Source organism: Vicugna pacos, chromosome 9 (genome assembly GCF_048564905.1).
Source record: "Vicugna pacos chromosome 9, VicPac4, whole genome shotgun sequence".
NCBI classification, from domain to species: domain Eukaryota; kingdom Metazoa; phylum Chordata; class Mammalia; order Artiodactyla; family Camelidae; genus Vicugna; species Vicugna pacos.
In genome coordinates, this window is record NC_132995.1 from 42,450,142 (window position 1) to 42,462,305 (window position 12,164).

General features: G+C 54.3%; 1 protein-coding gene across 1 annotated transcript in view; it reads left to right on the top strand.

Moving 5' to 3' along the window:
• Window positions 1-11,446, top strand: part of WWP2 (WW domain containing E3 ubiquitin protein ligase 2) — a 117,530-nt gene extending 106,084 nt beyond the window's left edge. Inside the window, exons 12-24 of the mRNA XM_031680766.2 lie at window positions 934-1,015; window positions 1,618-1,746; window positions 2,089-2,164; window positions 2,462-2,533; window positions 2,759-2,847; window positions 4,700-4,859; window positions 6,033-6,166; window positions 6,434-6,574; window positions 7,222-7,342; window positions 7,680-7,784; window positions 8,711-8,807; window positions 9,000-9,072; window positions 9,560-11,446. Of these exons, the coding sequence (XP_031536626.1) occupies window positions 934-1,015; window positions 1,618-1,746; window positions 2,089-2,164; window positions 2,462-2,533; window positions 2,759-2,847; window positions 4,700-4,859; window positions 6,033-6,166; window positions 6,434-6,574; window positions 7,222-7,342; window positions 7,680-7,784; window positions 8,711-8,807; window positions 9,000-9,072; window positions 9,560-9,659 (1,379 nt within the window). The 3' untranslated portion in view covers window positions 9,660-11,446. The remainder of the gene's footprint in view (window positions 1-933; window positions 1,016-1,617; window positions 1,747-2,088; window positions 2,165-2,461; window positions 2,534-2,758; window positions 2,848-4,699; window positions 4,860-6,032; window positions 6,167-6,433; window positions 6,575-7,221; window positions 7,343-7,679; window positions 7,785-8,710; window positions 8,808-8,999; window positions 9,073-9,559) is intronic.
• Window positions 11,447-12,164: the final 718 nt, after the last annotated feature.

A 12,164-nucleotide genomic window follows, 5' to 3' on the forward strand; every position in this document is an offset into this window, starting at 1 on the left:
AAAGGTGACAGCTCTTGGGTTCGGAGTCTTGCCCACCATCCACCTAGAGCTGCTGGGTGCCCCTTTCAATCCCTCTCAAGGACCAGAATCGCCAGCTGGAGTTGTGTGTGCCCCTGGAGCCCAGACTTTCTCCCTCGAACAACTCAGAGCCATCGTTACTACACCAGTAAAGGGCAAGAGAGTAAATATTGTCCAGAGGAGAGTGAGAGTATGTCTGAGCTCCCCAAACACTGCCCCGTCTTGAAGCACACACTTAGGTGTAAGACCAAGATGGCTTTGTAAGTGCCACAACCCCAGGTGTTTCTTTGCACATTTGCTACATAGAGGTTTTGCTGGGATGTGGGAGTTTCAGAGCAAAACTTAGCCTTTACGCACCAGGGTTCACAGGCTCTGTGGTGCAGAAAGCTGATCAGAGAGTGATGAGGGAAAATGGAGCTGCCCCCCAAAGACCCTGCCTGTGGGACAGAAGCACCTGGGTCGGCTGCTTCCAGTGGACAAAGCGGTTATAGGACCAGCGAGCAGCTGTGATGGACTGGGGTGGGGGCCAGGGTTGAGGGGAGGCTGGGCTGTGGCTCCACTTTGCACACAGCTGGATGCAATTATGCCTCTGGTTTCAGCTGGGCTGCTCCCCCTTTATGTTGCCACACCACCCCCTTCCCTCCAGCAAATCAACCAACCAAAGACGGTGCTTGATGTGGAGTTAAAAATGTGTATATACCTCCTTACTCTGCAGTAGGGAAAGATGTCTTTGTCATTTTTGTCAGTGACAGATTTGAGTGAGCCAGGCTTTTGCTGGTTCAACTTCTCTAACAGGTTGGGAATAGGGGAAAGACATTCAGACCTGGCACCTAGGAGGTGGGAGCCAGAAGGCAGATGACATGGTCTCAAATGTCTCAATCTGAATGTCTTCTTTTCTTTCTTCTCCCCTGGCAGAGAAGAGACAGGACAACGGACGGGTGTATTACGTGAACCATAACACACGCACTACCCAATGGGAGGACCCTCGGACCCAGGGGTAAGGAAGCAGGCCCGGAGAGGAGCTGGGCCAGGCCTCTGTGCAGCTCCAGCATTGGCCTCATGGCCTTGGACTGCATTAGTTCTCCATGGCCGATGTTCTGGCACCTTTAGCCACACACAAGTGCCCTGTGACCCTTAGGATACAGTGTCGGCCCGGTGAGAGCTTGCAGATGGCACCTTGAATTGACTTTCCTCATGGATGGAGAGTGGCCTGGCTGGCAGCTCTTGCTGTTCTCTGCCACTTGTGCAGGCTGCTGATCATGTGATTTCAGAAGGGTTGAGAACTACCCCCTTCCTCAGACACTCTATACTCCCCACCCCCAAGAAGCTAGTCTGGGACTGGGCAACTTGGTGCCTCGGGATTGCTGGTGGCCACTTGAGCCACGGCCGTCCACGTGGGACTGGTTTTTTGGCTTTGAGACAGTGAATGACCTCTCTCTGCTGCAGAACTGTCCTCAGGACTTGGGTATTGCCAAGTGCATTTCCTCAGGGCCCGGGTAAAAGCAGAGGGAAAGCAGCATGTAGGGGACCCCAGCCCCCTTAGCGCAGGGGCCCAGCAGGTGATGCCAGCCCTTCACCCATCTCTTCCCATATTTCCAGGATGATCCAGGAACCAGCTCTGCCCCCAGGGTGGGAGATGAAGTACACCAGCGAGGGGGTGCGTTACTTTGTGGACCACAACACCCGCACCACCACCTTTAAAGATCCTCGCCCCGGGTTTGAATCTGGGTAAGGACTTGGCGCAGGTGACATCACTGTGTAAGCACAGGCTGGATAGTGCTGCTCTTACTGCCCTCTAGTGGCCAATTTTGACATCACTCTGGTGGGGATGAGGGGGAAGGGGCTACTCAATTCAGAGTAACACTAGTGGTCTTTCTCTAAAAGCAAGGCTGGCTTTATTTCTAGATTTTCTTTCTAATCCTCAAATAGTGGCAGTCACTTCCTTTCTTTTGGTGCCTCACTTTCCTCGTCTTTAAATTAACGTAGCATCAGCTTTCCTTAGGGCTAACAAGATACGTTGCTAATTTTTGAGAAAGCGCATGGATTCCAGAACATCTTTGCTCTTCCCAGGGCGAAACAAGGTTCCCCTGGTGCCTACGACCGAAGCTTTCGGTGGAAGTATCACCAGTTCCGTTTCCTCTGCCATGTGAGTTGTGGTACCTGCACCTCCCTTAGAGACTGGGGTTATAGAGTTCTTTCTGCAGTTTCCTAGCCCAGCAGCAGGTGTCAGAATGCTTGTCTTAGGTGGGAGCAGGTCACTTGTCTCACCCCGAGCAGTTATGTGACCTCGTCTCCAGGAAGCTAACTTCCATTCCTAGGAGAACTAGTTCTCCCTTCCCAGCCCAGGGGATGGGGAAGCCTGTTCAGACAGACAGCTGACCAGACTGAATCGTTACCACCAAGGGCCCGATTTGAGGTTTGTGCCTTTTTTTTTTCTTTTCAGTCAAATGCTCTCCCCAGCCACGTGAAGATCAGTGTTTCCAGGCAAACTCTTTTCGAGGATTCTTTCCAACAGGTTAGAGAATAATCATCGTGTCTAAGACCAGGGGCAGGCAGAAGGCTGCTCCTGCTGCTCTGTCTTCTGTCATGTGGCCTGTTAAGCCCAAATGGTCGGGTTCCCAAGGCATGGGCCTTGGTGACTGGTATCTGCTGAAAAGCAGGCCTGGGAATACCTTGCCCCCTGCCCCAAGCCTGCCATGGACGGGCGCAGCAGGCTGGCCATCATCTCCTGTCTCCCCAGATCATGAACATGAAACCCTACGACCTGCGCCGCCGGCTCTACATCATCATGCGCGGCGAGGAGGGCCTGGACTATGGCGGTATCGCCAGGTGAGCTGGGCGCCCTGGGAGGCTGAGCTGCACCCCGCTTTCCCAGGCTACAGGACCCATGGCCAGAAAGCTGCCTCCTTCTTGCTCAGACTGTTGCCAGAGCTGTCCTGCATCTTCAGGAACGGGCATGGGTATGGCCGGTCTGAGTGAGCGCTGGAGCTGGGTCCTGGGGTCCCCTGCTGGGGTCATGGGGAGCTTCCAGGGGAGGCACTCAGGGCTCTGACTCTCTACCAACCAACATGTCATTATTTCTGTACTTTAACCAGTCCGGCTGCGCCAGTGGGCAGTGGTTAAACATCGGTATTATGTGGGTGTCCATTAAAATCGACCCTGGGCTTCCTTCCTCTTGAGGCCTGGGTGTCCTGCTATTTACTTGGCATGTCTTAGCCGTCTCACAGCCCAAAGGGCATTGATCAATATGAAGCTGCATGTTATGTGCTCAGGGTCAATAAAATTAAAGTAGCTAATGTAATCCTAAAAAGAGCTCAGAGCATTGTCTTGCCCTGACCCCAGTCCACCTACAAAAGTTAACATACTCTCTGGTAAAACATTGCCTTGGATGGTGGGGCACCGGGGCCCCAGCAGAGAGAAGGCACATCTTTGCCTGTGGTGACCGCTCAGCTTACTGACCTCTTGTGGTGTGGGGACATCTTCTCGCTTGGTGTTGGGTTAACTTGCTTCTGGTCCTCTGTTTGCTGGTGATGTTGCCCTCTGTCTTGGCCCCCGTGGATCAATTGCTCTTTTTCCCTTGGTGATCATGGTAACCTCCTCTCCAGGCTCTGCTTGGTGGTGTGGCTCCCGCCCCGTGTGTGTCTGTCTCTCTGTGTCCTGCCAGTGGTTTTACCCTATGGTAGGTTACGTCATGCTGTTCTACCACAGGGTAGAACCACGGACAGGATACCGGGGCACCCTCTGCATCGAAGGACTCCTCGTCTGCCCAGCCACAAACAGCCAGCAGCCAGGGACTGACCTCCTTGGGACATCCCCTTGCTGGTTTAGCTCTAGCTGGAAAAGACTGACTTCTGGCTTGAGGCTTGTACCTAGGGCGCAGAGATGCTAAGGCATGGGTGTTGGTTCAGATGAATGCGTGAAAGTATGGGAAAGGGTGTGGTGGTGGGGCCTGGGGTGAGGGGATGGCAAAGTGCAAGGGCAGAGAGATATCTACACTATAGCTGGTGGGAGTGAGGTGTAGATGCCGGACAGGTTACAGAGTTTTCGTGCGTCAGGAGTTAGGGTCATGTTACTGTGTATTCATTTTATGTTGCCTACTCAGGTAGGGTGGAAACAGGGTGCCTGCTCTTCATATAGCGCATCTGCAAGATTTAGAAAAAGATGCCCCTTCTCAAGATACTTATGTGTTGGAAAATGTTCATGATATACTGATTTCATCAGAAAAAGACAGCTTGATTGCTGTTTGCAGGAAAATTGTTGTGATAAAAGTACAAATCTATGATATTTTAATATAGTGCCCTTGTGCAGTGCACAGCTTAGACAACTGTGCATGGTGGCTCAGGATGCAAGGAACCCCTTTGCCGTCAGATGCTCTGGATATCAGATGGAAAGTCCTGGAATGCAGCACCTGGAGCCAACATGCATGCACACACCCAGATTTTCCTGAGCGTCATCATCAAGTGCAGTTGTTCTGGTCCACCCTGGGTCTCACCCCACCCTGTTCACTGACTGACCAGTTGTTCATAGAGGTCAGCCCAGGTGCTGATCCCAGTGGGGATGACTCCCCAGGACACATGTCTCCAGACTGGGTGCAATAGGATGGCAGAGGACAGTTGCATCTCCAGTGTGGGTGCCCAGGGAGAGATCCAATAGTCTTGTTTTTCTCTCTCTTCTCTCACAGAGAGTGGTTTTTCCTCCTGTCCCACGAGGTGCTCAACCCCATGTATTGTTTATTTGAATACGCTGGGAAGAACAATTACTGCCTGCAGATCAACCCCGCCTCCTCCATCAACCCTGACCACCTCACCTACTTCCGCTTTATTGGCAGATTCATTGCCATGGTAAGACTACACACCAGCAGCAGCCCTGCAGACTGGCGCCCCCCTCATCCTTCAAGAACTCCTCATTAAAACTGAAAAAGCTAGCGACAGTTCTGGAGGTAGTTCAGAGCTCTCTCAGTGGCCACCCCAGGGTGTTGAGAAGGTTTTTGTGTTCGTTCGTGTCAGGCTTGTCACGTGAAAGCCCAGGGTCCCCAGGTCAAAGGCTGCACTTAACATTCCGCACCTCCCCGTTGAGGGTGGGCGATGACCGGCACTCCCTGCCTGCTGCCCATCTCCGGCTGTTGCCACGAGCTGGGTAGCAGCATTTGGGAGTGTCTGACTGAGACTCAGTCCTTCTGGAAGGGGGTTTGGAATCTGCAGTAGCTTAGAACAGAACCCTAGTAGGCCAGGTGGTACAAGATGTAGGAGGCATCTGTCAGGAGGAGGGCAAAGTAGGCAAGGGAAATCGGATATTTGAGCGTGACTATGGAAAGGGGGTCACGTCCCGTGTGTCCTGTTGAATGTCTCGTGAGCGAAGAGAACCAAGATTGAGGAGGGAGAGCCCGTGGGAGCCACAGACCCGCTGCCGTGTTTGGTAGTTTGAGGTGTCTGCTGACTTTCCTTTGCTTCTTCCCCTGACTTCCCAAGTGAGTGCTTAGCCCTGCCTGACTAAGTATGTCCCTTCCCCTTGTCTGGAAGTTCTTGGCCAAGGTGCTGGGCTCAGGAAGTGGGCACATTCTTCCCAGGTCTAGAGACCCGCCTGGCCCTGCAGCTGACAGGACAGACCAGTAAAACTCTAGACTATTACTCACCACTGGCCCGCCAGCAGCGAAGTCTGCATTATTTTTGGCTGCCTCTGCCGCCCAGCTCTGAGCGTCAGTGAGTCAGGGCTGCCACCTGGAGCTGCCCTGACTGGGTCTTCTCCGTGTGCGCGGGGCAGGCCTCTGCTAGAGTCGGGAGCCGGCGTGCAGTGGGCCGGAGGTGGGCTCCTGAGCAGGCCAACTCTGCTCGTCCCTGAGGTCCGCCGGTGGGATGAGAGTCTGCAGCTGGGACCGAGAGTGCTGCTTGTTTCCCAGACCCTCCCGTCGGCCCCCTGGGGTAGCTGGATGCTCAGGAGGGCAAGGAGCAGTAGCTGGGCTTTGTTACTTGCATCCTAGGGAAACCAAGCCCCTCTGCCTTGTCTGCCTTCCTCAGGCTCTGTACCATGGGAAGTTCATTGATACAGGCTTCACCCTCCCTTTCTACAAGCGGATGCTAAACAAGAGACCAACCCTGAAAGACCTGGAATCCATCGACCCCGAATTCTACAACTCTATTGTCTGGATCAAGTGAGTCCCTTCCCTGGCCCAGGCTGGAAGGGGAGGGCTCTCTGGTTGGTAGACGTGCAGGTGGAGCCGCACAAGGTCTAGGTCCCCCAGGCAGGAAGCTCTGGAACTCTCTCCTCGCATCGGGGAGATGTCCCGTGCCAGCATGCTGGGTTCTAGGCCACCTGTGAGTCCCTGTGTCCTATGGGCACTTAAGTGAGTGACAGAGCAGGCTCAGGGGAAGACCCTTCAAAGACAGACACCTTCCCTCTTGGTCTCTCATGCCCCCAGAGAGAACAACCTGGAAGAGTGTGGCCTAGAGCTGTACTTCATCCAGGACATGGAGATCCTGGGCAAGGTGACGACCCACGAGCTGAAGGAAGGTGGTGAGAGCATCCGAGTGACAGAAGAGAACAAGGAAGAGTACATCATGTGAGTCCCGAGGTCCAGGGAGCCGGCGGGCCTGGGCACGGGGGTGCGGAGACATGGCTAGTGTTTCCCGCTGGGGCTCTGGGGCCTCCTTCAGCCAGGCCCCCATGCCTGGCCCGTGGGTCACCAGGGATGGGAAGAACGTCCCAGTCTGCATTGACCTGAGGTGGCTACCATGGCCAGTCACAATGCTGACCAGGGCCAGGGGAGCTAGAGCCCGAGGCCCTCTGTTCCAGCTCTGGGTTGCTCTTTTTTTCCAGGTGATAGACTTCAGGACGGTAGGGATAAATTTCTTTGAAGAGGTTTAAAACTTAGACGTCTCCCTCTTCTTTCTCCTAACTGAGAGGCTGTCAGGGTCCTGCCTGCTTCGATCCACTATCTCACGTGTGTTTGTGCACAAGTGTGCCCAAGCACTCAGATCCCTTGGTCCCGTCTTTTCACCTCCACGATCTGAGGTTCAGTCAGCGGCAGTGGGGGGAGGTGGGGGAGATTTCCAAGATTTAAGTGTCTCCATGTTACTGTGAGGTTTTAAAGGGTCTCCCCGCCTGCCTGAAGTCAACTCTCAGCTGAGACAGTGACCTCCCGGGAAGCCCTGAGCGGCTCCTGAGCAGTGAGCTCTGGCTCCACTGATGGCTGGCCTTTGGTTTTAGGCTGCTAACTGACTGGCGTTTCACTCGGGGCGTGGAGGAGCAGACCAAAGCTTTCCTGGACGGCTTCAACGAGGTGGCCCCCCTGGAGTGGTTGCGCTATTTTGATGAGAAAGAGCTGGAGGTGAGAGCCAAGGTTGTTGGGACCCTCAACCCCTGCCTCTGGGGCAACCCTGCTCTTTGATAGCCTCACTGTATCCCCACAGCAGCTCACCAGCAGAACCCCACACTCCACCAGGACTGTGGCAGCTGGCGGATAATTTTGATTTGGGTCTCACACTACCCTTACTTTCAGAGGGTCCACGTGCAAGACGTGTTATCCATACTTTTAAAACTGCTAGCAGAAATAGTTGAAGATGTGTGGGATGGTCTCATCTGCCAGGGAGCGGATGAAGCTGTGGGCGGGTGGGAGAGGAGCTGGCGCTGGATCGCTGACACTTTTTCTCCCCTCCGCCCCTCAGCTGATGCTGTGCGGCATGCAGGAGATAGACATGAGCGACTGGCAGAAGAACACCATCTACCGGCACTACACCAAGAACAGCAAGCAGATCCAGTGGTTCTGGCAGGTGGGCCCAGGCACTGGTCCCCGTGGTCAGGGCAAGGGTCTTGGCAGGGACGTTTTAGCAGTCCCCACAGGACGCGAGACATGATTCGACCCCCACCTCGAGGACGCTTGTTGTGTTATCTTCTCCCTCATGTTTGACACGCTCCTCGCCTCCCCCAGTTTGCAAAAGGAGATGAGAAACCCAACCTTGGGACAAAAGGAGCTGTTGCAGCTGGACTGTGTCCACTGCATTTGACAGTGGTCAGCCGTGGGCCAGCTCCATATGCTGGTGTGCGGAGGGGCAGCCTGCAGGCAGGAAGGAAAGCTCTTGTAGGTCATGTGGCCTCTTTGCAGCCAGGTGGGACGGGAAAGCTCCAGAGAGGCCGAACGAGCTCACTGTCCTGGCTGTGATGAATAGGTGCTTTTGTACTTGGGGGTCTTGGCATTGTGGTCGTTATGAAGTATAGCATACAGAAAGAAGGTTTTTTTGTGGAGGTGAAATTCACATACCATAAAATTTACCATGTTCAGCATTTTAAGGTAGACAGTTCAGTGGCTTTTACAACGCCTTTTCACAGTTTTGTGCAACCATCACCACTATCTAATTCTAGAACATTTCATCTCCTTTAAAAGGAAAGCTCATATCCATTAAGCAGTCACTTCCATCCTCAGTACGTTTTTGAAAGCAGAACCTGAATAGGAAGGAGAGTATCTGGCCCCGAGGTATCCTCGAGTCCAAGAAATGTCATAGATTGGTGGGAATGGTCTGCAAACCCAGCCTCTTAGAGTGGCTTTGGGGTTTCCCTGGTGGCAGCTGTCATCCCCTGTCCAACCCGGGCTTTGTGTTCTCAGCCCCAAAGAGGGGCCCTGACTCACTGGAGAGTTACGGGTCAGGCAAAGTGCTGGGCTGAGGGGGTCCCTGACACTGCCTGGGCTCTGGACTCGCAGGTGGTGAAGGAGATGGACAATGAGAAGAGGATCCGGCTGCTGCAGTTTGTTACTGGGACCTGCCGCCTGCCTGTTGGGGGCTTTGCTGAACTCATTGGTATGTTTTCCTTTACTCTGCTGGCGCCCTTGGGTGGAGTGAGGACAGCTCAAAGTAGGGGCAGAACCTAGTGTCTTCCTGGAGGCAAGTGAATGGGGGTGGGGCAGAGCCGGAGGAGTCGGAGGAATCGGAGGGTCCTGCCTTAGGAAGAGACTGTCCTGTTACATACAGTCAATTTTTCTTTGGATATAGGTAGCAATGGACCACAGAAGTTTTGCATTGACAAGGTTGGCAAGGAAACCTGGCTGCCCAGAAGCCACACCTGGTGAGTGTGCTGGTTTCAGTGGGAGGTAACCAGAACCTGAGACCCCAAGAGCCCCTGAGGACAGCCCATGGGCGGGGTAGCTTCAGGGCTTTGACTTTGGCAACTCTTTGGGGCTCCCAGGTGTCAGATTTGGAGAGGAGGGGCTGGGGGTGTCTGGGCCTCTGATCTTTTGGGAGTTGTGACAGCAGTTATGTGCCCTGAGAGCCATACCAGGTTTTAAATATCGAAACACTCCCATTCCAATAGGCAAAGAACCACTGTCCAAGTGCCCCCTTGCAGTTTTCCATTTCCCCTGCAGCCCTGCCTCCTCCCCTAACCCCTTCATGGTCCAGGGACACAGCAGGGCTCTCAAAGACCCTTTTCTGGTGTCTGGCTGGCTGGTACTGTGGTCAAGCCACAGTCGTGGGAACTCTTCTGACCCGCTGGGGCCAGGCTGTCGGAGTTCTGACCTCCCTGTGCTGACTGCTCCACTCTTCTTTCTCAACAGTTTCAACCGGCTGGATCTCCCACCGTACAAGAGCTACGAACAGCTGAAAGAGAAGCTGCTGTATGCCATCGAGGAGACTGAGGGCTTTGGACAGGAGTAATCGAGGCTGTCCCCTCCCATGCCCCCCAGCGCACATGTAATCATGAGTCCTCCCTGCCCAAGAGGCCGCTGGCCCCACAGCCCCCGGGAGGCCCCTGCAGATGGTGGCCCTGCATGGGACCACACTGTCATCAGACTGGTGGCAGCAGAGCCTGACCTCAAGAGGCCCTGCCTGCTCCTCCCTCCTACCCACTGGTAGCAGTCTGGAATAAAGCCCCCACGTCACCTTTGGCCCCATCACCCATTGCAAAGTCTGGAGGGCTGACCCTCTTTGCAGAGCTCACCTTTCTCCCCTGAGACCAACCCTAGGCATGTGTGAGTGTGCAAGGGAGGGGCCGCGTCAGAAGCCCTGGGCCTCACAGGCTGGTTAGATAAGGAGACCAGCCATTTGGGGTAGCCATTCTGGGCTGAGAAAGCCCAGGGTCTTTGCCAGTAAAAGAGGTTCTGTTTTATATAGAACTTTTCCGGTGAGATGTACAAATGAAGGTCTGAGGGAGAGGAGCTCTGGATCAGGGCTGCCTCGCATCCCTCCCTAGCTGGCTCTCCACTGGAGGCTGAGCAGCAAGGCCCCTCCCTCCACTCAGTGCTGGCTAGTTTGTTCTCTCCAGCAGAGAAAGGGTCATACCAGCTGCTTGGGTGTCAGTGGGATGAAAACAGCAAACTCCCTCAGACTTTCTTTTCCCTTTTTCATGAACTTGAAGCGTTTGGTGTGTAGGGTTGCTTTGTGTTTTGTTGTTGGTATGCTGCTGTCACTTTCTGTCAAGGAGCTGGCGCACCAGGTGTGGCTGGGACCTTGAGGGACCCAGCTCTGCTGGTCCAAGAACTTCCCAAACAGCTGCTCCTCTTAGGAACCCGCTTGGCAGTTCTGTGAGCTGAGGCAGGCTCGCCCTGGTGGCCCAGCTTCACGGCAGCCTCGTCCCCAAGTCTGGACAGAGTGGGAAGAGGGTTGTTGTCCCGAGCGCCACCCCAGCCTCGCCACCTCTGTAGAGAAGAACTCCCTTTGCTCGATGTAGTGATGGGGCACATGCGGCTGACCTGCCAGGCCCCCGGACCTCCAGGTGGGGCCATTCGTCCGGGTTGAGGATGCAGTGGATCCCAGCCACCTGTGGAGTGTGCGCACTCTGCCTAGAAGTGAAGCTTTCCCTTCACATAAGAAGTGATGTGCTTGGAAACCAGCAGGAGGGCCCTGAGCTGCTGCACACCGTCTGACTTGATTTCTCGAGCTCGCACCAGTCCCTTCCGTGGGCATTCTGCCACATGTGGAGATCTTCAAGGTGAACATGCTCCTCTGGGATGCTGCGGTCGTGATTGTCGCAGACTCCCCAGTTAAGGCCCTCAGGGTTCTAGCTCCAAGCACCAGCTGCAGACTAGCTGGAGCTTCCTGGGTCCACAGGCAGGCCCTCAGACCGGTCATGGGGCCTTCTGAGGACAGTCTCATGTTCCCAGGTCCTCATCCTTACCCCGGCCCGTGGTGCGTGTGCTGATTTGAGTGACTCAGCTCACCGCAGCTCAGCCTTTCTTCCCTCAAATCGTTTGCTGTGCTTCCCTGCAGCGTCTCACCATGTTGGGGGTTGGGGTGCAAGCTGCCATGCGAGGTTTGGAAGCCTCAGGCTCGTGGGTATGCAGGGTGTGTTCATGTGGGCGTGCGTGTGTACATACGTGTATGTAACTGAGGTGTCTGTACGGAATGCCCTTTGGTAGCTCTGAGTTGGCACCGGATCGTTTTGTAATGCCCACCCCCTTGCCTCGGTATTGCCAGTTTCTTGTGCAATAAACAATCAGCAGTTGTGGGTGGTGTTGGCGTGGATGTGTCCCAAATCATTGTCCTCCAGGTGCCACAGACCTTCCAGGTCTGGATGGGGTGGAAATTCCGTGAACTTGCTGGTTTGAGGAGGTGTGTGTGTCATTAACCAAGACAGCCACCATTCTGATGGGCGGCTGAGTCCTTGTCCAGGGATCACGGGCCTCAGCCCTCGGTCACTGGCCTCACAGCACCCTTGTGGCCTGGATTTCTTTGAGCAGTTGCCATGGGGCCAGAGCACTAACGGCTGAGGCTGCAGGTTGGACAGGCTTCGGGAATGAGGTCCTGGGAATAGTGTTCTGAGCAGATACTCATTTGAGAAACATTTCCTGGGGTTCCTTGAGTTCCTGATGTTAGAGGCACTCTCCAATCTTGAACTCATGGTCAAACAAGGGCTTGCCACCCACTTTTTTGAACATTTAAAGGTTCAGATGGGACCCATCAGTGTGGTCTTGATGCATCAGACGTGAAATGAGTTTGTCCTGGATCAAGCTTTGCTCTCATTGGGCTGCTTTCCGAGGGAGGCAGAGATGTGCAGAGCACCTCCACCCCAGAGTTCATCGCCTGAATTCACCACCCCCCAGCTCCAAAGCCTTTTTTCCCTTGACAGGGCAATGCTATACTTTGAGGAAATTATCTATACACTATACAGACGTCTCATCAAAAATTCAAATAAGACATCACAAGTGGAAACTGTTCTCTACT